Source organism: Rousettus aegyptiacus, unplaced genomic scaffold, assembly GCF_014176215.1.
Source record: "Rousettus aegyptiacus isolate mRouAeg1 unplaced genomic scaffold, mRouAeg1.p scaffold_m13_p_11, whole genome shotgun sequence".
Lineage (NCBI taxonomy): Eukaryota > Metazoa > Chordata > Mammalia > Chiroptera > Pteropodidae > Rousettus > Rousettus aegyptiacus.
The window spans coordinates 49,310,244-49,335,843 of NW_023416286.1; the positions used below are offsets into that span (position 1 = coordinate 49,310,244).

General features: G+C 42.2%; 2 protein-coding genes across 4 annotated transcripts in view; one reads left to right on the plus strand and one right to left on the minus strand.

Moving 5' to 3' along the window:
* CARS2 (cysteinyl-tRNA synthetase 2, mitochondrial) overlaps nucleotides 1–2,006 on the plus strand; it is a 42,468-nt gene extending 40,462 nt beyond the window's left edge. Inside the window, exon 17 of the transcript XR_004953372.1 lies at nucleotides 1,885–2,006. The gene's annotated coding sequence lies outside the window, so the exon portion shown is untranslated. The remainder of the gene's footprint in view (nucleotides 1–1,884) is intronic.
* NAXD (NAD(P)HX dehydratase) lies at nucleotides 258–25,003 on the minus strand. 3 transcript variants are annotated; one of them, XM_016145267.2, is made up of 10 exons: nucleotides 24,882–25,003; nucleotides 21,589–21,739; nucleotides 17,968–18,013; nucleotides 17,246–17,334; nucleotides 13,723–13,831; nucleotides 4,472–4,522; nucleotides 4,281–4,385; nucleotides 3,359–3,479; nucleotides 1,869–1,989; nucleotides 258–897 (listed from the first exon to the last, which is right to left on the minus strand). In XM_016145267.2, exons 1-10 carry the CDS (start codon nucleotides 24,925–24,927, stop codon nucleotides 747–749), a joined length of 990 nt encoding a protein of 329 aa, XP_016000753.2. In that variant the 5' UTR covers nucleotides 24,928–25,003; the 3' UTR covers nucleotides 258–746. The 3 variants fall into 3 exon arrangements, with proteins under 3 accessions (XP_016000753.2, XP_016000752.2, XP_036084696.1); XM_016145266.2 differs by lacking the exon at nucleotides 24,882–25,003 and adding an exon at nucleotides 24,755–24,875; XM_036228803.1 differs by lacking the exons at nucleotides 17,246–17,334; nucleotides 17,968–18,013; nucleotides 24,882–25,003 and adding an exon at nucleotides 24,755–24,875.
* Nucleotides 25,004–25,600: the final 597 nt, after the last annotated feature.

Sequence of the window (25,600 nt, forward strand, 5' to 3'; positions counted from 1 at the left end):
GGACTCGTGTGCACAGACGTGGAAAAGTGTAAAACACGAGGTATTTCAGATCCCCCACGTGTGCATTCAGGTATCAGTGTCTCATTAAGTTTCCTTCTGATTTTCCTAGAGTGCCTCCAAAAGGATTTCCAAGGTCAAACTAATCACTAGTTATTCTGAATACTTCAGTCAATCAGTGCTTAGTATTTCTGCCCAGACCTTTCAATGTAATCACTATTTAAAAAACAAAAATGAGCTAAAGAATGAATGCCACATCCTTTGGTGGAAAACTTATTTATTCAGATATGTGGAAATGACTGGATCCCTTTGAGAGGGCTATTTAATAAGGACTTATGGTATAAACAAACATAAAATAACAGCAGTAGAGAGAATGAGAAAACATAAGCTCAGAGGGATTAATAGAGAACTCTGACCTTGGAGCAAGCTAAAATTCAGTTGAGCTGGTGAAAGACTTTCCCATTTTCAAGTGATTCTCCATTTTTTCCTGTTATTGCTGGGAAGCTAAGAAAAGTTTAGGAATACTTTGTTTAGTGTCATTATAACATCTCAAACTGCTTATTAGTTTAGCCAAAAAGTACTACATTCTAAAATCCTCTACATCAACCCAGGTATCCTAAACTTATAAACCTCCCAGGCAGCCCGTGCTGCTCTGGTACACAGGATTCAGATGTATTGGATGTGGATTTTCCCATTATGAATGCAGTCTCTCCCATCATGGTGCCCACTTTTTTCCTGTTTGCATCGGCTCAGGTTTCAAAGAGTGTGTTGAATGCAGGTCCAACTTCTGCGATCATGTCAGTGGTTGTGGTAGAGCGGCCGTGCTTCTGGAAGGCTTGGTGGTTGCATTGCCTGGTAAGGGAGCACGCACCGAAGGCAGCCAGGAGGAGAGGGCTGAAACTGGAGGGCAGAGGAATTAGCAAGGCAGCGGGAAGTCCTCAGCTTCCCCAGCTGCATCAGACTTCAGGGGCCAGAAGCTATCAAGGCTCTGATTTCTTTTCTCTTTCTGCCCGGAGGCCCCAAATTGGCAACTGCTAGTCTGATATGCCCCTGAGGCAGAAGGCAGCTTTATTACAGTTATGATAACCATTAATCCAGATAGCGGTATTCCCTGACAAAAGGGGTATCAAAAATACCTATCTGTCTGGAGAAAGTTTAGAACACAGCAGTTTTCCCTTGTGAAAACTGGACCAGGGCGTATTGGTTATAATTTAAAAGTACTCTTTAGTGTCCAGGATGTGAGGAAATAGTCAAGATCTAAAAATGCAGGTCATTCCATTACTAAACTCCTGCTATAGCTTCCTTTTTATGTGCACATGTCCCTTGGGCCTCTTTGGGTGGGGGCTCCGTGCCTGCCAGGTGTGCTGCAACCTCAAGGGCCCAACACTGCTTTACCAGGTGTCAGGAAGGGCCCTATAGCCCAACACCTCCCACCCAGCATGAGCAGCCATACTGTCACCATGATGGGTGCCAAAGCTCACAGCTTAGAATTCTTAAAGAAAACTCATCTTCCAGGATAGCATTCAAGTAAGCTCTACGTCCACCTGCAAATATATACAGAGGGTGCACATGGAACCTCCAAAAAGTGTTCTCAAATTTGGCTGCACATTAGAGTTAACTGGTAAGCTTTAAAAGCTAAGGAGGCCCCAGAGGCCATTGGCGTTGCCTGATGGGGTAAGGCATCTTATGGAGTAAAAGCTCCCCAGGCAAGCAGTCTAGCATCAACCCCTGCCCTGAGAGCTCTTCCATGTAACAATAATACCAATATTTCATTTGGAATGTTCCAAGTGGCTACTTATGAAATGTATGAGCTACTAAAATAGCTAACAGTTAAAAATTTCAAAGTAGGACAGATGGAGATGTGGCCATACCCATTTGTTTTCTCAGGTCCAGCGTGGAGTGCCCAGTGCACCAGAACGCCCAGGGAGCCTGAGAGGAGGTCTCCTTGCCCACCACACCTGCGGTTGCTGCCCTGCTGGCTGCACTCGAGCACTGAGAGCAAAAAGCAAGATGGGGGTTAGAGTGGGTGGCTTGTCTCTGCTCAAAGGGTACTGGGTCATCTGTGGCTCTTCCCTGTCTGTCTCTAACAAGGAGACCTCTTTTACAGGAGAGGGAACCAAAGCAGGCAGAGGTTGGGCTGCCCCAGAACCACCTGTTCAGTATGGTGGTCAGTGGAGACACCCATGACTCAGAGCCACCAAGGGGCCTGCTGAAACAGATCAGAGGAGAGCACAGTCGCACAGCACTCACAGGGCCCTCAGTCCTGCAGGCTCCTAAAGACCAAGCCCACCAGCGTATCTCACACAACAGAGTCCACCTTCAAGGAGATGCGCTAGTGCCTAGTGTGGACCTGGCTGGTAATGCTCATTTCTCATTATACAACGTAAATGAAGTCATGTCTATTTCTTTGGAAAATATCCCAAAAACGGGCTGTTAATATGCTCTGATGTTAGAATCTAGAGTACCTTCCAGTAATACAAGTGCCTAAAGGTTTCAGGATCTCTCAGAGAACAGTGTTTCCTGCCCAGCATGTGAGACTAGTGCACACACATGTGACTAGTGTGCCTTCTGTTCAGTGTTGGCCGATTTCTACAACCTAGTCAGCAACTCTACACCTAGGTGATAGGTCTTTGTGCTAAATTCTCTCAAGGTAACTGGTGTGCTTTCTGCCTCTTGATCAGGAAGGGAGGATTTGTTTTCAGGGAGCTCGAGGTGTTCTATGTTCTCTGGTTATGCACCTCGCTGTGCAGACATGAGCAAGCACTGGCGGTGCCTCTCAGGCCCTCCACCCACACCCCCGCCTCGTTCTCACTCAGTGGTCACAGGCTCCTGCTGAAAGAATGTGACTGGAAGATTTGCCACATTCAGCACCTGGCGATTCCCACCACTACTCTCAGCTTCTAGGATTTCTTCACTTTCCACTCGTTTTTATAAAATAGGATAAAATGCAGTAAAATATTCAAGTAACTGCAATTATTTTACAGGCAAGACAGGTGGCATGTCAGGGACCCTAAAGTACCACCTGCTGTTACAGCCACTTTCCCACTGGGCTGCTGCTTATAAACTGATAGGACTTTGGCCATTGCAGCTGGTGTCAACTAGGATCAACATTCATGACTGTCCCTTTTGCATAACAGAAATAATGAACTTCGAAGTTGTGGATAACAAGCTCATCTGGAGGTCCCTCTGTATGTGGAACACGTGTGATGTGTGTGTGTGAAGGTGTGAGACATGAGTAATCATGACGTGCAAATGTGGCACTGAGCACCTTTATCATATGTGAATGAGAGGTTTAATTGGAGCTTGTACCCAGCATGGCCACATGGCTGGTTGACAAAACGTGAAGCCCAAAGCCACTCACCATGTTCGCCATCGGAGATCACATCCTGCTCCCCTTTCTGGACCACGGTCACGTTCCCCAGAGCCTGGCTGAGTCTCAGCACAGCTGCACGGCGATCACTGTTGTCCACGGGGTCTTTCAGCTATGCGGCAGGATACCACAGTGGTCGTGAGATATGTGAAAGGATCCCACAAAAGTAGATACAATGAATGTCCTGCCTCATCTATCCTGATCCTCAGACTCACACATCTAAGGGAATCCCTGACCCACCAGGCACTTTATAATGGCTAAGCTCTGGCCCCGCAACAGAGATGTGCATTTCATCCACCAGGTAGGAGGTGGCCCACAATGCCATGGGCAGCAAGTCCTCCAGGTAGATGCCAACACTGGGGGTTGAAGTAGAAACTGTTCTGGTGCCTGTCTCCTACCCTGTCAGACCAAAGATAGAGAACACTCATCATGGCTGGGATTTTCAAAGTTTACAGAAGTGATTCAACTTCGAATGATAATGTCTGTGGGGCATAAGATACGTAAGGTCTCATGCATTTACATATAGTTCATTTCATCCTCACAGACCCTATGAGGCAAATGCCATCATTATCTACATTTCACAGACAAGGTGATGAAGAACAGGGATGGAATGATCCACATAGAGTACACATTGTGAGAGGCTGGCTGACCCCAGAGCCCACCATTCTGCCTTTCATCCAATCAAAAATGCACCAATTAGAAGATGCCCCAACACATGCAACACCAAAACAAAACCACTGTTAGCATGTGAAAGTGTGCACTGTAGAAATGCACGCATCCATGTGCCATCTGCATGTCTGTCCCTGCAGATGCACCTGAAGGGACCAGTGGGAGCAGAACTGCACAGCGTGTCCTTCACCCCTCAAGAGGAGGAGGGCTGGCACATTGTCTTTAGGGTGGTCAACAAACTCACCACAGCTTCAGAGAGTCTGCCAAACTCCATGTGGTTGGGAGTGAGAACGGCCTTCCGGTAGCCTTGGATGAGGGTTGGTTGCTGAGCTATCAGCCACAGCCCATCCTGCACAGAGCAAGGGCTCCTGTTTACTGCTTGGCCTTGGGGGCCTGGCTGTGAGGAGGGTATAGGAATGGAGAGGCCACACTCACTGCGTCAATGATGAGGGGGATACCTCTGGCCTTTGACACTTCCAAAATGCCCTGCGAGAAAAGGAAAAGCCCATTACCTCTCAGAGGAAATTAACCAAGCAATTCCTTGATAAATTTCAACAAATAGAATAAAGTGCATAAAACAGAAAAGACCCAAATGAACCAACAGTCCCCTTGTTAAGGCAGGGCACAGGGAACTCTGAAAACATAAGCCCATTGGTGACATTATGCACAGCGCTGGGTGCCAGGCTAGCCCACGAAGGGTGACCTCCATGCCAGTGTCTACAAATTTCCAACAGATATAAATCCTTGAGAATTCCCCTAAATCATCAGCTTTTATGTATTTTTCATAACACTTTGCTATAAATGAGTGATGATAAAAAATAACTCTGAAAAGGTTATACTAAAAATTTCAGAGGATTTTTACTAAAAAAGATTATATATGATCAACATATGATTGCTTCTTATGAACCAGTGCAAGATTATATAAAAATGACCTCTACCTGATAATAGAAAACATTGAGAATAAAGATATAAGTAGAAATAACTTAAAACATTGAGAGATATAAGTTCCACACATACTTAATTCAAAGTTATCATTCTGAAAATGAAATGTGAAACGCCACAAAGCATGAGCTGCCCTGACAGTCTGTCATACTTTGCTAACACTGGTTGGAGCTTTGGGAGTGTTTCCAAAAGCCCCTTCAAGTGAGGATCCGGGTATGGGAGCTTCATGGAAGCTTATTTCCTTCTTTAACAATGAAAATACTCTGCTTGCCTTTATTGTTAAAATTGACTAGCTTTTGCTAATTCAGATTTTTGAATCTCTGGTTTCATGGTGCAGTGTCTGGCCACAACACCAACATCTTCATCTCTTTGTATTTTTCCTATTAAAAAGTTCTTACAAAAACAGTGTAAAGTGAATATTCGAACACTGAAATGTGAGTCAACATGATGGGTGGTAGTTGAATAACACAACACCATGAACACGCCAACGCTCAGTTCTACTGGCAGTTAAGAGAAACACACAAAACCATGCATCAGTCACCCATTTAAGAAGTTATCTGCTTCCATCACTCAGATGATTTGTATGATCCTGTCAATATTTATTGCGTTTGTAAGGATGGCTCATGTTAGCAGCAGTGAGAACACAATAACAAGAAACAGCTCCGTGAGACTAGCTAATGACATCACCATTCTCCACAACTGCAGTTGCATCTACCATCTAGATAATAATCTAACCTAAAAGAATGACACAGGAATGATCAAGCCACATCCGGATCAGAAAAGGCTGGAGGATGGTTGTGGAGGAAGTGTGACGTCTCCACTAAGACAGAACTAAAATTAAACAAGCGTTCCCATATAAGGGGCCAGGCAGAAGTGAGCTGGAATGACAGCTCCCCAGAGCAGAGTCCTGGCAAGGACAGCCTGTTGGTGGAAAAGCAAACTGCTGTAGCTCTTGGAATCAGCAACAGAACTTGTGGAAATTTCTCCTAAATACTCAAAAGAAAAGGAATAAATATGTAGACAGAAATGTTCACGACGACATGAATAGAAAAACCTGTAAACAGCCTAAGTGAACTAAATACATATTATGATGTAGCTACTAAAATAAAAATATTAAACATAAAAATCAATATACAACAAATATACTATAAAAAGTATAACATATAAAAATTAAATAACTCACATGGAAATGCAAAGGACCCAGAAGAGCCAAAACAATCTTGAAAAAAGTTCAAGAGCTCCACATTTTACCGTTTCAAAACTTAATGCACAGCCACTGTAATGAAGACAGTGTGGTACTGGCGCGGGACAGCTACGTAGGCTGAGGGGACGGAAACGAGAACCCTCATTTTATGTCAGCTGATTTTCAACAAGGCTATCCAGACAATTCACTGGAGGAAAAAGCCTTTTCAATGAATGTTGCTGGAACAACTGGATATCTACGTGCAAAGGAATGAAACTGGGCCCCTTCCTTACACTATACAAAAAAATTAACTCAAAATGGACCACAGATCTAAATATGAGTTAAAACAAGAAAGGTCTTAAAAGATGAATTCTTGGGTCAGGCGAAAAACAAAACTAAACAAAACAAAAAACCCAGATAAGACACCAAAACCTAAGTGACAAAAGGAAAAATAAACTGGACTTTATCAAAATTAAAAATTTGTGCTACAAACTCCATCAAGGAAATGAAAAGACAACCCAGAGTGAAAAAATATCTGTATACTATCTCTGATAAAGGACTTGTATTTAGAATATACAAAGATTTTTAAAACTCAATAATAAAGACAAGCAATTTATTTTTTACTGGGGAAGAGATATGAATAGATACTTCAAAGAGCTACAAATGACCAATAAGCACATGAAAAAATGTTCAACATCACTGCCATCAAAGAAATGCAAACCAAAACCACAATGAGTGTGCGTATGCACACACACACTTAAAGATACCACTTCACACCTACTGGGATGGCTATAATTAAAGAGACAGACAATAATATGTTAAGATGTGGAGAGGTCAGAACCCTCACACGTTGCTGACAGGAATAGAAAATGGTGTTGCTGCTATGGAAAACACTGGCAGCTCCTCAAAAATGTGAAAGTTATCACAAAAACCTGTAAACAAATGTTCACAGCAGCATTATTCATAATAGCCCAAAAGTGGAAACCACCCAGATCTCCATGAACTCATGAATGGATAAACAAAAATGTAGTCCATCCATATAATAGAATACTAAACAGCAATAAAAAGGAGTTGAAGTACTGACACACCGCAACATGGACGAACCTTGAAATTATGCTGAGTGAATAAAAGCAAGTCACAAAATGCCACAGAGTGCATGACTCCATTTCCATGAGAGGTCCAGAATTGGCAAATCCATAGAGACAGCAAGCAGATCAGTAGTTGCCAGGGCCCGGGGAGGTTGAGAGGAACAGGGTGCAAGTGCTGGTGGGTATGGGGTTTCTTTCTGGGGGTGATAAAAATATCCTAAAATTGATCATGGTGATGGTTGCACAACTCTATGAATATATTAGAAATTACTGAATTGTACTGTTTAAATGGGTATTGAATTCTACGGTATATAAAAATCTCATCTCAATAAAGTTAAAAAAAAACAAAACAGCAATTTACTTGCTACATGACCATCTCAAGAATGTAATTTAATTTCTCTTGGATACAATTTCCTCATCAAAAAAACAAGATAATAATAAAAATTTATCTAATAGGGTTATTTTCAGAATTATACTAGATAATGAATTCATTCCGAAAACATCCAATAAATGTCTGCTATGTAGCAGGCACTGAGCAGGAAGCTGATAAGAAAGCATAATGCAATGCTTTGTATTAGCTGGAACATAGGAAATGCTCACTCAAGAAATGTTAGCAATTCTCATGACCGCAATTGCTATTTTATATACAGAAGGAAGAAAGTCCAGAAGAATGAATAGAAATGTGAACTCTGGAGACTGGGCTGGGAAGTGCAGTCAGGCACACCCTCACTTCCCACCTTCTAGCTTGTACACTGCAAAATGTTTTTGTTTTTGTTTTCAAATAAACATACTAAGTTTTTTTTTATTATGCATTTAAATTCAGAGGCAAAAGACCTGAAATAGAAAACTTTTCACAAGCTGTTTTCACCTTAAATTCACACCTGAACCCTCTTGATAAGAATAAGTTTTTATGTTGCTATAATCAATTATTTTAGTATATCAGATATACAATTTTCCTTAACTGAACATAATCCACTTATCTGTGATGTGGTTGCAGAAAAAAACCTAAATGGTTATGGTGTTCCAGCCAAATAACGTATCAAAGTTTGCTTAGTAATGCCGTTGTGTCACAGACACTCCATATGTAACTTTACAAATTAGGATCTCACTCCTTGTATTAGGATATTTCCCTCTGAAATATGATTCCTGAAGTGGGATTAACAAAGGGTCTGAACAGGTAGAAGTGTACGTCCTAAGAGACTGCTCAAAGAGGGTCCCTCAGTACCACACTGCTGTGCTATTTTCCCAGACACTTGCTGCAGTGCAATTCTGACCCTAACCACCAGATGGTCGATTTTCGCAGGTGAAGGGCACTGACCCTCACAAACTGCCCACCCTTCAAACCCCAGGCAGAAACTCGGGTTTCCATCACCCACTCATGTCCGATAATTAGCTAGAATGACTCTGAGAACTCAAGGAAAGCACTATACCTTCAATTACAGTTTTATTATAAAGGACATAAATTAGGAGCAGCCAAATGGAGGGAGACAAGGGGCAAGTCTAGGAGGGTCCCACAAGGAGCTCTGGGCCCTTTCCTAGTTGGTCAGTCAGGACACATCTCTGTGCGCGCCACCCTGGAAGCTCTCCTGAGTTTACTGGGGTCTCTAAAATTATGCTCGTGTGACTTAATCACTGCCCATGTGACTGAACCCAACCTGCAACCCCCTTCCTTTCCCTCCCCTCCATGGAGGTGGCAACAACTCTAATCTCAAAGTTCCTGGTGTAAAGGCCCCCATCCTCAATCAAATCTTTAGCATAAACTCAGGTGAGGTCCAAGAGGTCCATCTTGAATAAAAGCCATTTCTACCTCTTGAAAAAATTCCAAAGGTTCAAAGACTCTTTCCTAGGAACAGGGGACAAAGACCAGCCAATACTTTATTATACCCCTCCCACCACTGGGGTTTTGTGTCCCCAGTCCCACACACACTACAGGGCACACAGCAGTAGAATTAAAATAAATACTGTTATTTACCTACACAGCCGCCTGAAGATGCTTTTACATAATTTCATTTGCTTCTCAGGGCTTAAGTACAGAGAGCGCCAATTCTGGCACTGGATGTTCTGGACATAAATACCACGAGCCCTACCTGGATGACTATAAGCATCTGATATCTGCGCCAGACATCATCTCTCTGTATCGGTTTCCACATTTATAAAATGGAAATAATGCTAATACCAACTTAGGATGTTGTGAGAACTAAATGAGTTTACTAATATACTCAGAAAAGTGCCTGGCACACAAAACACAGTATGTTAATATTTAATTCATAGATTCTACTAAACTCAGTAATCCACAAGTAGAATATGAAACAGATCATGAAAACAGAGCAGATGAGGAAACCCAAGGTCAATGAAGCTGCACAGCCTGTCTTGGGTGCCCCAGCTAATAACTGCCCCAGGCCAATGTTCTGTGAGACCTTAGCACAAGTTTTTTTGTCCCAAGGGAGATAAAATGCTTATGAGGAAATTCTGATAAAGTCCAAGCACATTTTTCATTCATTTAAGCTGTTCAAAAATAAGTTCATTTCTAATTACTGATAATAAATTTTCTGTGCATTAAACCCTCTGCTGAGGAATGAATTGTCTGTGCGTGGCAAGTACTTAGGAATACCAGAGTCCTTGGTTCACGGTGAAGAGCCAAATGCCCAGTGTGGGAACTCCTTACAGTTGAACACAACTGGACATGGCTCAGGTGGGCAAGCAGAGGATGCAGTACTGCCAGGACAGGGCAGTCGGGGCAGTGCCAGGGCCTGGCAGGAATCTCACATAAGGAAGGACAAGCAGGCAAACCACAAGCATGCGGCCTGTCGATCACAGCTGTCAACAGGGAGTACATATTCATTGCAAGTTTTGTTCAGAAAAAAACCCTAACGAGTGGCTTCTTGAACCAAACTGTAGTCCCACCACGCAGTCTTAGTCCACTCGGGCTGCTAATGGTGCCAAGTGTAGGTCTCTTCCTGGTCACAGATTACTCACTGTGTCCTTACATGGCAGAGGAACGAGGGAGCTGAGGTCTCTTTTATAAGGGCATGAATCCCATCATAGGGGCTCCACCCTCATGACTTAATCACTCCCAAAGGCCTAATATGTCACCTTTGGGGGTTAGGATTTTAACACGTGAATTTGGGGGACATAAACATTCAGACCACAGCATGTGGTGCCTTCACAATGTAGTTACACCAGCAGATGGTGGTCAGCCGATAGCCAGCCTAACAGCCTCTACCGAGGAAGCACCAGAAGTCAAACCTATCCACACCAGCAACATGTATAAATCTCCAAACGACATAAGAAACATCACTACGATGTTTCAATGAAAATAGGGCATTAAAAGATGAGGTTTAAAGAGGGGACTAGGGAGTGTGTTGTGAGTTCCACTGTCATGACCAATGGGGCCAGGGGTTTACTGGCAAGTAAACAAAAGGTCAAGAATCCTATCATCACAAGGCTCCTTGGGGGACCACATATCTGGCTCCATTCTGGCAGGAACCCTCATTTACCCCTCTTTAACCATCCAAGAGGCACTGCCAGACCTCCCACGACCAGTGTAGGCTCAGCCCCTACTGTGCCAACCACCACTAACTCCAGATGCGAGGGCACCACTGATCCACTGTTCACACATAGGGACTCCAAGGAGAGGCCTTCTGCTTGGAGAAACTGAAGGGTCTAAAACTCTTCGACCATGAATAACTCCTACTTTTCAGCAAGAGGTCAAGACTTTCAAAGATCTGAGTGGTTTCGCCTGACATATTTGCATGTCCCATGCTACTTCCAGGTGGCTTAGAACCCGGAGAATCCTATCCTAAATTAAATCCTCTAATTTGTACAATGTATCATTTAGAGCTACTTTTAAGTTGTATTTGACTGCCTCTCAGATTATTTATCCTGAATGCACAACTGCTGGCTCATTAATCTGTCCTGTTCTCTCGGCCAGCTCTTTGTGACAGGAGTGAATAGCTGCCCCTCCGACCCCGGCATCTATTATCACGGCTTCTCATTCCAGAGCCCAGTGAAGCACGGGGCATTCTGTTCAGAATCACTCAACAATCCAGCACCCCACAGACTTCGGCCGGCTTCCAGTTCTAGGCAGTGGGCTCCTTTTCTTTAAGAATCTTCATTAAATTTCATTACGTTTCATTAAGTATAAAACTATGAAATGCAAAGTAGCATGAGACATAGAAGAGAAGTATGTGGCAGGCATTCTCTAGTTCCTCTCAGTCACAACTCAGGATACATCTTTTTTTTTCTTAGCTTGAAGTAAAGCTAAGAAAAAAATCTGTATGTATTTAAAGTGTACAACCTGATATTTTGATATATGGTAAAATGACCACGATCAAGCTAATTAACATATATATCACCTCACACAAGTGAGAACACTTAAGAGCTACCTGCCTCTTAGCAAATTTCAATACACAATACAGCACTGTTAACTCTAGTCCCCATGCTGTACGTCAGATCCCCAGAACTTATTCATCCTGCCTCACTAAAGTTTGTACCCCTTGATCAACACTTTCCTTCCCACCTCCCTGAACCCTAGCCCCTGGCTGCCACCCTTCTCTTGTCTTCTATGAGTTCAATTATTTTAATTCTACACAGAAGTGAGATCATGCACTATTTGTCTTTCTGCATCTGGCTTATCTCCCTTAGCATAATGTACTCCAAAGGATACATATGTTTTAATTAACCCTTTTGAAAGAGGCAATAAATGGATATACCATCAATTTTACAGTCAAAAACAAATTTATTGCTCAATCCCATTCACTCCAGTCACCTGTCACTTGTCATAGCTGTTTCTCCTCAATGATTATTCAGGTGTTTGAGAAAAGTGAAATTCCAAACCCCAACTTTCACCTCAAAGGCTGGAATTGAAAGAGCTGTCATACAGGTATCTTTAAAATCCATGTTCCCACTAAATTCTGATAAAGCAAACACATTTCTTACCTTTTCAAAATGTTCCTTACCAATCAGATGCTAAGAAAGTACAACTAACACACAGGGCTCCCTACACCTTTTCACTAGAACTGTTATTCAATTCAAGAGGCAAAAGCTGAGCCAAAAAAAAGCCCTTCTTGGTTAATGACAATGAGGATGGTAGATCACGTTTAGTATAACCCCGAACCCTTTAGTAAGTATCTGAGGGTGTCGGGCACATTCCCTGATTTGGAGCTTACTCTTGGCCCCTGAGGCTACACCGCACCCCTTATCCAGGGTTAGAGCTGGGCAGGCAATGCAGAAGCACTGAGAAGGGCCTGGGGGGAAGTCAGGAAGATTGCAGGGGACAGAACCCGAGATGTGTCCACTTGGAGAGTGACAACTTACCAGCGTCAGAGTGACGGGCAAAGAGAACACACAGAACATAGGGCTGGCATGCCGTCTGGCATCTTTATTTGCCCTGATTCTGGCTGGTATTTATTTTATTTCAACTTTTTGAGGATAAAAAATTTTTATCCTTTTAGATTTCACCATTTTAGATTAAGGCAACCATAAACTGATTTTTCAGTAATAAAGAATAGCATAAACAATAAATGAAAAAGTAAATGAACATACACTGCATGTGAAGGTGAACTAGGCTTGTGCTCACTCTGTTTCGCTGAGCGCCTGGCTAGGCTGTGCATGTGCTGGTTTCATCTGAAAAGGACGGCAGGGAACAGAGGTCAAGGCTGCAACTCAACTAAGCTGCGGGGCCCAAAGCCCAGTGTTTTCTAGACCAACGAGAACATCGAGAAGGTTGGAAACGCATCAGGTTAAGAAATCAGACTGAGCTTTCAAGAGGACCCAGCTGACGACACGAAGCTAGAGCAGAACACCTTTTGTGTTTTTACCTAAATGTTCAACTTACAGGAAAAGTAGTTGTTAGAATAACTCTCAGAAATATCCCTTCTCACCCAGGTCATCTGTGACAGTGACTTTGTCCCTGCTGTATCTTTACTGTGCCTTACTGGGCACTGTGCAAAAGCATTTTATAAAATGTGTCTCTTAGTAACCTCTGGGGATACGATCACTCCCTTCCAGGGAAGGTATAAGGCCCGGGAGGCTGAGCAAGCTGCCAGGCTCCTCGGCTGGAAGGAGACTGTGCTGGGAGAACTTGAGTCTGACCCCAGACACCTGTCCGCTGCTAACACTCAGTCTGGATACGGGGACTTCCCAACATGTTGGGTGTAAAACACATAAATTTCAAGGTGATACCATAAAACATCTGAGTGATTCCACAATGACGTCCTCCTGCTACAGTGTGAAATAAGCCAGTGCCCCAAGAGTAAAAAGGAGACTCTTCCAGTATGATTTTAGGTTCATTACCATCTTTGTGCCTAGTTCCTTCTCTTATCCCTCAAGCCAAATTTACTTGTCTTAATTATTCCATGAAAAGCTTTGTAGAACACTAACTAACAAAAAGTCAAGAAAAATATTTGTTCTGACTTCCCAAGATCTAAGAGTTGAGTCAACAGGGGAGGTTGTTTAGTAATTCTGTACATTACCTTGACGTTTTCAAGAAGAGCATCTTCTCTCCCTAAACCAGGTCCTACAACCAGGGCGTGCAGTCGGGACAACCACTTCTCCACTTCATGAACGGCTTTGGGGTTGTCGCTAAATAAGGAAAAGAAGGGCAGAACAGTTTACTTAAAATCTCATTTGTTTATTAATGGAACTACAGACTTTTCTAGATTTTCCCTGTTTTTCCCCCAATGCCCTTTTGTTCTGTTCTAGGATCTAAGCCAGGACCCCACCCTGCACTCAGCCAGCATGTCTCCATAGTGTCCTCCAGAGACTGATTCATCTTTTAATGCCACAACACAGATGTCTAGCTGTCTACATTTAAGTGCCCTTCAGGGCATTACACTAAGTGAAATAAGTCAGACAATGAAAGGTAAGTATCTATGGTCTCTCTCTTATATGTGGAACCTTAAAACAAGCACAAGCTCATTAATACAGAGAACAGATTGGTGGTTGCTGGACACGAGGAAAGGAAAGGAGGGATAAAAATGGGAGAAATGAGTGAAGAGCGTATAAATTTATTTATTTTTTTTTAAAAAACAGGAGTATGGATATATACTACGACATGATGAAGCTCAAAAGTATTATGCTAAGAGAAAGAAAGCAGACATGAAAGACTACATATTGTATGATTCCATTTATATGAAATGTTCAGAAAAGGCAAATCTATAGAAACAGAAAGGTTAGAGATGTCTCGAGCTAGGGGTGGTAACGCACAGGGATTTTCTTTTTGGAGTGATGGAAGTGTTCTAAAATTAAACAGTGGTGATGGTTAACAACTTGGTAAACACACCAAAAATCGTTATACAATTAAAATGAGTGATTTTTATACTAAGTTAAATCTCAATGAAGCTGTTACGCATACACATTAGAGTTATGAGAACGATGGTGGAGAGACATTGGGCCAGACATTAAATATTCAAAGAATGATCCAGGGATCATGATCCAGGGATCTGGGACAGCTGCCGTGAGGAGGGGTGGTGAATAGCAGAGTCTGATGGTGTGAGTTCGAAGGAGCTGGAGGTTTTAGGAATGAGAAAGGGGTAGTGGTCTGGGAGGAGCAATAAGGAAAAGACACCTCCACTTAAGAGGCTTGACAAAGAAGCCATACTCTCTGGAAACACGCAGACAAGATGAAGGGAAGAGTGGCATAAGCAGGAAATAAGGTGAGAAAGTGCTCACGTATAGGACATGGCTGAAAAGAGTATGAATAAGGGAATGATATGAGAGACGCAGAGGCATTTTCACTGTGATGAAACTCAAGCATCGATGATCAGAACCCCTCACTTGCTGGGCCCTTTCCAAAGCCTTGCGAAGGGCCCTAGCAATTTACTCAAATGGTCCATATGGTTTTGCAAAATCTGCAAAGGTAAGCAAGCAGAGGATTTGGGTCTCTTCAAACCTGAGTCAAAATAGAACTTCTTTCATATCAGAAATAGTCAATAATTCAGGGCATATAGCTTTAAGCATACATTTTTCTCTATCTTTTTTTAAACAAGACTCATGGAAGAAAAATCTTAAACATATTAGAATACGACATTATGGCTAATTTCAAAATTACCTTTGCCAGTTTGTCTCCATCACACGGGAGTACAGGTAACAATGTAGTCTTTACACTCAAAGACCATTTCATATATCAGACACACCGGGGAAATCATCTAAAAGACTCGTGTGATTGATCTCTTTAAAACACTGAGTCCCCTCCTTTACAACAAGATCTGACAGCTGCACAATATCCTTCTGTTCATCGTCTTGTTTCTTAGACTCTTAGAACCCACTCTGTAAGACTTTGCCCTCTCTGACTCCATAAGTCGCCCATGTCAAAGTCACCAACGACCCCATACTGTGAGATCCGACCATCCATTCTTAGTCCTCATCTCTAACTACAGGGACACAAGACCCTTCGAGAACAGTCTGAAAACAGTTCTTCACTCGACTCCAGAACACCCCTCTAGGCCTTTTTTACCTCCTCACTCGTCTGCTCCCAAACGGGTACTCCCTGCCTACACACACTCCTATGTGGCCTCATCTTTGTCTCTTGGCTGTAAACACTGTCCACATGTCAACAGCTCCCAGATTTACTTTCCCCGACCGCCCCACTCCTAGTCGATGCTTATCAGCCATGTCTGCTTGGATGTCTAACAGGCAACTGAAAACACGTCCACAACCCAACTCCTAATCATCACCCTACCCAAACCTGCTCCCCACCATTTTCCCAGCCTCATTAAATGACAACTCAGCCCAAATCCTGGGTGGCATTCATGACTCTCTTCTCTTCTTGTATCCCATATCCAATCAGTCAGCAGAGCCTGGAACTGTATTTTGCAAATGTACCTAGAATCTGACCCAATGTCCTATTTCTACCCCATCACGAACCTATGACTAATTGAACTGCTTCTACCCTGGGCCCCAAGAGCTTATTCTCAATATGTCAGCCAGATGTACCTTTTAAAACACAAACTGGAGCCTGTCCCTCCCCTGCTCAAATGATCCAGCAGCTTCCTTCTCATTTATGTGAAAGCCAAAAGCCTCGCAATAACCCTCACAACCTGCAAGACTTGACTCTGAACCTCTGGTCACCCAAACCGACTCTGAAGACCCCTGAGTGCTCCCCGACACACCTGAGTTTAACCTCTTGCACCAGCTCTTCCCTGTGTATGGAAGCTGCCCCTACTACTCCCCATTCTATAGAACTTGCTCCCTCACCATCTTCAAGCCTTTACTTGAGTGCCACTCTGCGCCACTGCTCATGATCGCCCTATTAAAAACTGCAAATATGGCACATGCACCACATGCACAGCCAACATTCCCTGTTCCCTCCCGAGCTTCCATTCTCCCTGTGGTCCTTATTACCCTGTTATCTTGTCTAACTCCAGAGCTATGTTGCCCAATACAGCAGACTAACCACACAGAGCTTTTAAATTTAATTAAAGGAAAAAACAGTTCTTGAGTACCACTGGCCATATTTTAAGTGCTCAAGAGCCACATATCGTCAGCAGCCACAGTGCTGGAGGGAGAATATTTTAATCACTGAGGAAAGTTCTAGGGCACAGGGCTGCCCTAGAAAGGAAGCAGCACGGGAGCAGGTGTTTTTGTCTGCTCGGTCTGATGCCGTCTCAGGACGGGTCTGGCATGCAAGCTTTTGCTGATTTAGTGAATAGTTTGTTACTGCCTAATAGGCCCCTCATTCTTGGCTTTCATACACTGTCCACAGGCAGACCTCTCATGGACCTCAGAATCTCCAACCATTTCTGACAGGCTATAGGGGTTAGCCCTGGACACATCATCTTGGTGCTCAGATCTCATTCCATGCTGTTGCATATTGCTGTTTGTTTGTCATCTTTTAACCACATGGGTTCATTAGAATTTTCTCATTTTTTTCCTGAAACCATCGACCTACCAACTTTCAGTACAGCAGCTACTTAACAGAGGCTCTCAGAGTCAGTGTACAGACAGCACATGACCCAGGAGAGCTGCGACAAAGAACCCCACGTGGGCCCCACTCACAGAACCGGGTGAACAATCAGCTCCGGGCTGTACGACTTGATCACAGGTGCGGCCTCACGGGTACAGAACACGTGGGATAAATCTGCACCCTGAGAAACGAGCACAAGAGGCTGACTTAATGTGGGACTTGCTCAAAAGACACCCAAAGTGGTTTCCGCAAGAGCCATTCACCACAGGACACATGGTGTTCAACCATTCAGATTGCACAGCACTATCTGTAAAACATCCAACTGCAGCAGTTAAACTACAGCTAGGAGACTTAGAAGAAAGTATAACCTAAGAAAAGGTCTGGAAATAAAGGCAGACTTTCGCTGCCACCTCAGAAATCCAGACAAGCTCAGGCTGCCTCACCTATGAAGCTCACAGGAAGCAGTGTGGCCACGGGGCTGAGCACACTTCGTGTTAACTGTACCGACTAGGCAGTTAGGACTTGCTCAAAAGGCATGGTCAAAAGTTGTCAACTGCTTAAGCTAGGACTGAAAAGGCATCCCAGATCATTTTGGTGAAGTAAAGTCTAATAAAAGTTTGCTTTAAAAAAATGAGTTTCAAGTTATTTTGACAATGCACAAGAGATCAGGATATATTTAAGGGTGTTTCTCCTATCCATGATTACATGAAGATGTTATTTAGACTTCTGTCAGAAAATATTTGCTTCAATCATATTTAAATAATCCAACTCTTTACCAGAGAAATCCTAATAAACAAGCTATAAATAAACATACCACTTTGAGAGCTGAGATCGCTGCAAAATAGGGGGCTCCAGTATATCTAAAAAGAAGATAGTTATAGTCAAAACTTCTGAGAATGAAGCAAGCACACCAGGTTTATCAATAAAACTAAATAAAGGTGAAGCATTCAACACAGGGCCCAATTTCTAGTAGGTGCTCAGTAGATGTTCAATAAACATGAATCAGAACCAGAAAAGTCAGTCTTTTCCCCAAGACCTTTGTACTATATCAGGAGAGGCAAATTCTGGCTCCCATGACTGCAGTCTCCCTGTAATGGGTATGTTCGAACTGAAGGCTTGAGGTGATGGTGTTAGGAGTTCATACATATGTCAAACTTACCAAATTATATATCTCAATTATGTACAATTTATTATAATCAACTAGGCCACAATAAAACTGTTAAGGAATTAATTTAGTATAAAGTAGTTCAGTAAGGTTGTCAGATTTCTATCAACCAAAAAAAAAAAAAAAGATAAAAATAGCATCTACAATATCAGCAAAAACCATAAAATATAAGAATTAACTTTATAAAACACATGACAACTCTGGGAGGAAATTTTTAAAACATATTAAAGAATATATCACATGTACGCTTGATGAGATGACAAAATTATGAAGACACGTTTCTCTAGATTACTATAAACAGATTTAAAAATGACTTGATGTATCAAAAGTAAGAGAAAATGCAACACCACTTGAACACAACTGGGGTTTTGTTAGCAAGGAAGATGGGAGGGGAGGTATGTTTGAGAAAAAACCCAAAAAATGAAGATTTAAGACAACGATGAGAGTTTACCAAAGGTGTCTGCTGAGAGAGTGTGCCTGAGGTGATCACAGGACAGAGCGACCGGCACTGGACAGTACCCAAGGGGCAACACCAGTTCCTGAGAGCAACCGTAAGCAGAGGCAACGGTCATCTCCATGTGAGGCCACACGAGGCACCCAGGCCAAACAAGAAGAGACTCTCACACCTTCTGGCTTCTGACCTGTTCTGGAATGTCTGTAACTCTACTTTTAAGGACGCTTCAAGCACAGAAGAAAAATCTTGAACTTGCCATCAGACGGTGACTGTAACTTTTATGTCAATTCCAGGCAATGAAGAGTTTTGCTAGTCCAGAAACGACAAACTGGGGAAATGTAGAGCACACTCTACACACAGAGCACTCTCCTGCAGAGGACCACCGACATGCCGGAAATGCCAAAAGACAGGACATGCGACACATGCACACCCACAACGTGAACACAAGCCTCACTAAGAAATATTCTGAAACAACAGAAGACTGCTTGCCTTGACTGCTCAGTGAGCAAAGGCTGCCAATAGCCGCAGGGTGTGAGGTGAACAGGTGCTTGTTGGTGATAGCACACACTCGTGCTCTTTGTGGGGAAGAATAATTCGCAATGTTCAGTAACATTTAAAGTGTCTATGTACTCTGCTTCGAAGAAAAATTCACACAAGGATATATATACCTAAAGGGAAGTCTACAGAAATATTATTAATTGAAAAGAAAAGAATAGAGGCAACCAATTGCCTATCAATAGGGAATTGGTTAAATTATGGCCCATCTGTACAATAACTACCATATATCCACTTACCCACTTATAAGGAATAAGTCTACACGAATAAATATGGAAACACAAAGTAAAATAAAGAGTAAATATAACAAATTTTAGAAGGTACATCAGGTAGACTCTAAATGTGAACAGGTTTATTTCCCTAATTAAAAAGAGCAGTCTCTGTCATATTGGGTAAAGAAATAAAATCGTTGTATACTATTTATAAGTATACCTAACTACATGATAAACTGTTAAAAATATGGGACTAGGCAAAGAGATAGCATATAAATGCAAACAAAATGTAAGCAGAAACAGAAACACTATCCAAGGTTGAATTTAAGTCAAATGCAGGAAGGTATCATTTATAAACATGGACAAATTATAAATCTTATCTGTCAAACAACATAGCAGCATAATATATAATACTGGAAGAGGGAACAGGTCTTTACAAAAGCTAGGATCTGTCAAATTTCATATGACTTCCAGGAATATCTTTAAATTGACAAAGTAAACCAAGCAGATGCTGAACGTTTTTACTCTGATCACAAAATACATACATACATATGTATGGGATAAATCTGGTCAATACAGAAAAGTATAAAATAAAAAAAATAGTATTAACCCCGAACTACAGGCAAAACCTTAACATTACCACACACCAGTAAGCAGTTCAATCAGAGCCCTTTAGAGTTTTCTCCTATTCGATCAAAAAGTTTGCTGAGGAACAAAACTATAAGCGGCCTCGGCTTAGTCAAGAAAAGAAGGCTGAGGGAGATGGCTCCAAACTAGACCACAGCCTGCCATTCCCACCCTTACTCTCTGACCCCAGCACTGCCTCGCTGGGGCCACACGCGAGAGCGTGGTTTTCAAACCAAAGCACATGTCCCCCTACAGTTTTAGAAAATCAATTTAGTTGATTCTTGCCAAAATTAAAAACAAAAATAAACAAACTAAAAAAACCCGAACAAGCCAAAACAAATCACTAAAGAGAAACAGAATAGGAATGACCAGACTTGCCTGCATAATTACAGGCCCCTGGCCTGGGAGGGACAAAACAGAGCCTAGCATGGAGCTCTGAAGTATGAGCCTGAGAAATAACGATTTAAATATGACAAATATTTAATTGCAGGATGGCTCCTCCCTCCGGGATCTAAGGAAATCTCTCCCTGGAAGCCATGCCACAGAGCACACTGGCAGCTTGAAACCCACACTGGCCCCAGAGGACTGCAGGGAAGGCATGACTTGCTTGTTTCTCTGCCAGTTTTATTTTCCAGCCCACACTACGCCACCCAGAGCACCCGGCTCTCCAGGTTATTCCTTTTGTAGCTGTTTTACATTATTTCAGAAATAGTTTCAGTCTTTGCTTCACTGATGCCTTTATGTTGCCCTTTTCTCTCTTCTAGGGCTTAAATTTAGATGAGACATAAGAGCAAAGGGCACTGAATCCCAAATCCACTTATTTGTTTATTCATTTTCATCTCAGCAACAGTTTAGCAAGAAAGAGGATTAATAGGAAGGAAACTATTAGTGGGTTTTAAGAAGGCAGGCCACCATGGTGGCTATAGCTAGACAATGGCTGAATAGAGCAATTTTTAAAAAATGAGTACTGTCCATTTAGAAATGTCTCTTGGGTTGTTGATCCAGGTGTGTGACTAAGTGTGAGGATGAAGAAAACAGAAGGAATAAGAGAAACCATATTCTCTTTGCGATCTTGTGAACCAGCTCTAGTCCCTTTGCTAACTCTGTCTAAAGTTAAAAAAAAAAAAACAAAATCCTCAATGGGGAAATATATAACTATTAACAGAGGTTTCCCCTCTATCTAGAGTACTCTTGTACAAGATACATCATCTTGCAGCTTTTTAGTGTGGTTGTATTTGAAATAAATGGTGCAAGAGGTGAGAAAAAAAAAAGTTCACTGAAAAATATCAAGTGTCATAATATCACACTATATTTGGAAATGATTACTAGGGTCCCACTAGATGGATGGATGGCTGATAGGTAAATGGACAGACAGATAACATAGACTTATTGTTTAAATACCAACATTTGCAAGTCACTTACTCTTGACAGCCTCCAATTATGCCTATTCTTCCATCTTGCCCTTTGTGTTTCTTGGTGGTTAGAGGAGGTATGATGTTTCTCACCAACTGAAAAGTATTTTCCATATCTTTTACTGAATGTACTTTATGTAGTGAAAATGCTCTTTTCAAAGCTGAAAAACAGGGAAATGAAATCACTCAGAATGGCAAATACTGGTATATATAAAGAACAGAGACTTAAATGAAATACCCCTTTAACCAAAACACTGCAAGTTGACATGAATGCTATAATAGATTTTTATCCAATGGTTTTATTATTTTATTTCTGTAAGCAAATGATGTTCAGAAATTACAACACGATACTAACACATCTTGTATATATTAAGTTACTTTTGTAATGTATCAGACACTTTGGAAGTCTACTTATTCAGAAAAAAAAATTTGTAATGTATTATTAATAAACTATATTTTATTTCAATGTTTCTGTAAATTTATTAGGTCTCTTCTCTCAAACTGAAAAAGCATCTTCTCATTTGTTACCTTCCACTATCATATTCAAGTCTGAGATTCACATTTTTCCCAATTTAATTTTCCAGTCATATGTCTAACACTCAATTAGATACTAATTAAATAACCTAGAAATGGTAATCTAAATATAGAATATATCTTACATTGGGTTCAAAGGCATTTTGCATTGTCTCTAAATAGCTCATTTTAATTTGCCTTTCTTGAAAATAAGGCACCCATTATTTTTATCCTTTCAGTTATCTCAACAGCTGGAAAAACTAGACATAAGTCACAAGTTCAAGTGAAGATCAGAAACTGGCTCAGCTCCACGTGATAAAACAGCTTTACCTTTAATAACACTCTAACAGTTTTACTTTTTATTCAACGAAATTATTCAAGTAATTTTCTTTACTGAGTAGATGTAAATGCCTCCTTAGCTGATATAGCAGATGCGTAGACCCCAAAATGTAAGGAGAATATTAATTGCTGTAAACCCAAACACCTTTCACCTTCTTCCAAAGCAACAAAACAGAATCACTGTAAACCTCTGGCCTAAAAAACATACAATTAGGCTTGTGCAACTATCAGTAAAACTAGCTGATCCTGTGGCTCCAGTCGTCTTTCCTCATAAGCAGAATTCTGCTCCAGTAACATGTCTGCAGAACTACCTCCCACCCTGACTCAGAGCCAGGCTGCAGAGAAACTGAGTTAGCAGGGCAACCCCGCTCTCGCTTCTCCCCCTCGCCGGAAAGTCAACTTCCTAAACACCTGTCCACACCCCAAACTCCCAGACTGCACACTGTCTCTTTGCCATGCACGGCTACTGTGAAATGCTCTTTCCCAGTGCTCCTTAACAAGCTGCATGAAAGCAGCCAAAGCTGTTATAATCAGATTTAATGACGGTATCACTGGCGGCTGATGAGCAATCTATGCATTGTCTCTAAATAGCTTGCCAGCATTTGTTTCAAACTCGAACAGATTCAGTTTAACAACATGACTGGTCAATACAAGACTATCAGAGAATGGTCGCTCCTTCAAATTCCCCAGAACAATATGGCTGCTTTAAAAAAAAAAAAAAAAGTCTAGCAATTGTAAAGATAGAATCCAAACTTACCAGTCGCTCTTGTTCTAGGTTCCTTACAGTGTTTTGGGTTTATTACATACCATCACTTTATATTAAACACTTAGCCACACACAAAATATCCCTAAGACCACCTTACCACTTTCTATCTACACAGAATGTAGTACAGCTCCAACCTGTGGCTTAAGGGGAGCTCCTGTCTACGTCTTTCCATGTTGAACTTCCACCCTCAAGTGCCTCAAACAGTCTGGCACAGAATTTGACACAAATATTTGATGAACTAAGATACCTTGATTTACTCTCATTAGGAACCAGTTTATCATTCTCTTACAAATAAGAAAACTGAGGCCCTGAGAGACAGATCTGAGAAGACGCCTCAGTTAGTAATGGATAAGCCTGGGCAGAAAACACTATTTTATAAAAACAATGCTATTTTAAGGCAAAAGAAACCACTTTTCTTTAACGGAATATTCACCCCACCAACCAAAAGCCAAAATCCTTTTCAAATGCCTTCTGATACCATCTGGGAGGGGGACAAATCATTTCTGAGAACTGCAGCATTTTCACTTTTTATCTGGAATTGTAAGAATGCAAAGCAAAGTCCACACTGCTCACCAGTGTTTTGTCCCATTCCCCGAAGATGAACATCTGTTAGTGAAAGGGCTATAGAAAGGTCAAATTTCCCTACACTGCACAACGAGTCTCAGTTTCAGCTGGCTTAATGACATACATCATTTGGACTTATCCACAAAAATACTTAAATATAAACATCAAGGTTCTGAAATATAAAAAAGGCCTTGACAAGAAGTGACAAAATTTATCCTATTAAGTAATTTTGTCTTCATGACAATTCTGAGTCTGCAGGAACAGGTTAAACAGGTCTGGTTCTTATTTGTTCTAAAGAAGTGTGGCTAACTAAGGAAGACTGAAGAATTACAGATTTCTAAGCCTGGGCTATTTTCTAGAATTACTTGCCATTAAAATTACTGTGATACCAAGGTCTCTTTTGCCAAATGTGCTTTAAATTAATGTGATCATAACTAATTTGAAGCACCTGACAGCAATCTTTAAATTAACTGATACACCTTGAAGCTATGATGGGAAGTCGGTGATTTAAATTCCAGAACACCTGTTTTTTGGTAAAAGTTTATGAAGTCAGTCTAATAATGAAACCTCAAACTCAAAAAGAAATTCTACTAACAAACTGCAGTGTGTGAATTTAAGACTAACAGCTACCAATACTGTCTCTGCCCAGAAGCCCCTGTGCTACTGGTATAACAGAGATGCAGAAGCGGAAGAACCCCTAAATTCTCCTCGAAGTATTTGGACCTATCATGTCTAAAATCCAAGTTAAAATTCTTTAACAATTACGTCGCCACGTCCGGCCCCGAGACTGTCCTGAAAGCTCCTGGCCAGCGCCGCCCAGCTCGCGTCGTCCGCAGCTGTGTTCGCGTTGTCACTGGCCAGGCCAAGCCTGCACCCCCGCCCCCAGCAGCCTGACGCCGTGGCCGCGCTCTTGTAGCGAAGACTACACGGGTCCCCGCAGCTCCAGCCCCATCGCGGCGCCTCCCGTCGGGAAAAGCCGCCCGCGACCGGGTACCTGTGTCCAGCGGCTGCCCATAGAGAGCGAGCGCGGCCGAGAGCAGCGCGACAACGGCTGCGCCAGCGACCGCAGCCACGACTCCCACCCGAGTAGCCATGCCCAAGAAAGCCGGTATCGATCTTACCTCGCCTGCAAGCCCGGGCTGCCACCGAGGAGAGACCTACAGCCATCGGCGGACTTCCGAGTTCCCGGCCGCCCCCGCGCCGCCGCCGGAACCAAAGCCTTCGGGTGGACTTCCGGGCTCCCGTCAGCCTAAGCGTGGTTGCCGGAACTGGGCTTCCAACTCACAGCTGCCTGGGATTCGGCCTCTCTCCATCCCCAGGCCGACCTCCACGAGCCATTTACGGTCACAAATGATTGACAGGCTTGATCCCCAACCTGGCCTGTGCAGCAGCTTGGTCCGCTGGATTTTTGCTGGAAGACAGATTAGGGAATCAAGAGGCGATTTCGGGTCTGGGTGTTTTTCGTTCCTTTTTTTAGGCAAGGGGCATTATATAAAATAATTGAGGCAGAAAGCTGCTCAGTAGGCTGGCTGCGCATTTTACTATTTTAGCTACTTACACTGTGACTAGAAATCTTCAATAGAAAAGCTTAATTGGGGGGGCGGGGGGGAGGTAGATGGGGTTAAAGGGGTTAAATATGGTAACATTAAAGAATTAAAAATTAATTAATTTTATAAAAGAAAAGCTTAATTTTGTTCTGTATGGTCATCATCCAGAACATGGCACAAAGTAGGTGCTCACTCTATTTAGGTGTAATTTACATAGCAATAAAATTCACTAATTTTAAGTGTACAATTATATGAGTTTTAACAATCAATCACGTAACCACCACATTCATGAT

Excerpts from the sequence above, each read along its gene's own strand:
- NAXD (XM_016145266.2), bottom strand. The coding sequence starts at position 24,854 with ATGGCTACTCGGGTGGGAGTCGTGGCTGCGGTCGCTGGCGCAGCCGTT. Across the intron at positions 18,014-21,588 it reads ATAATTGGAGGCTGTCAAGA|ATATACTGGAGCCCCCTATT; the intron begins GTAAGTGACTTG and ends TCTTCTTTTTAG. Across the intron at positions 13,832-17,245 it reads CTGATTGTTCACCCGGTTCT|CGACAACCCCAAAGCCGTTC; the intron begins GTGAGTGGGGCC and ends TTCCTTATTTAG.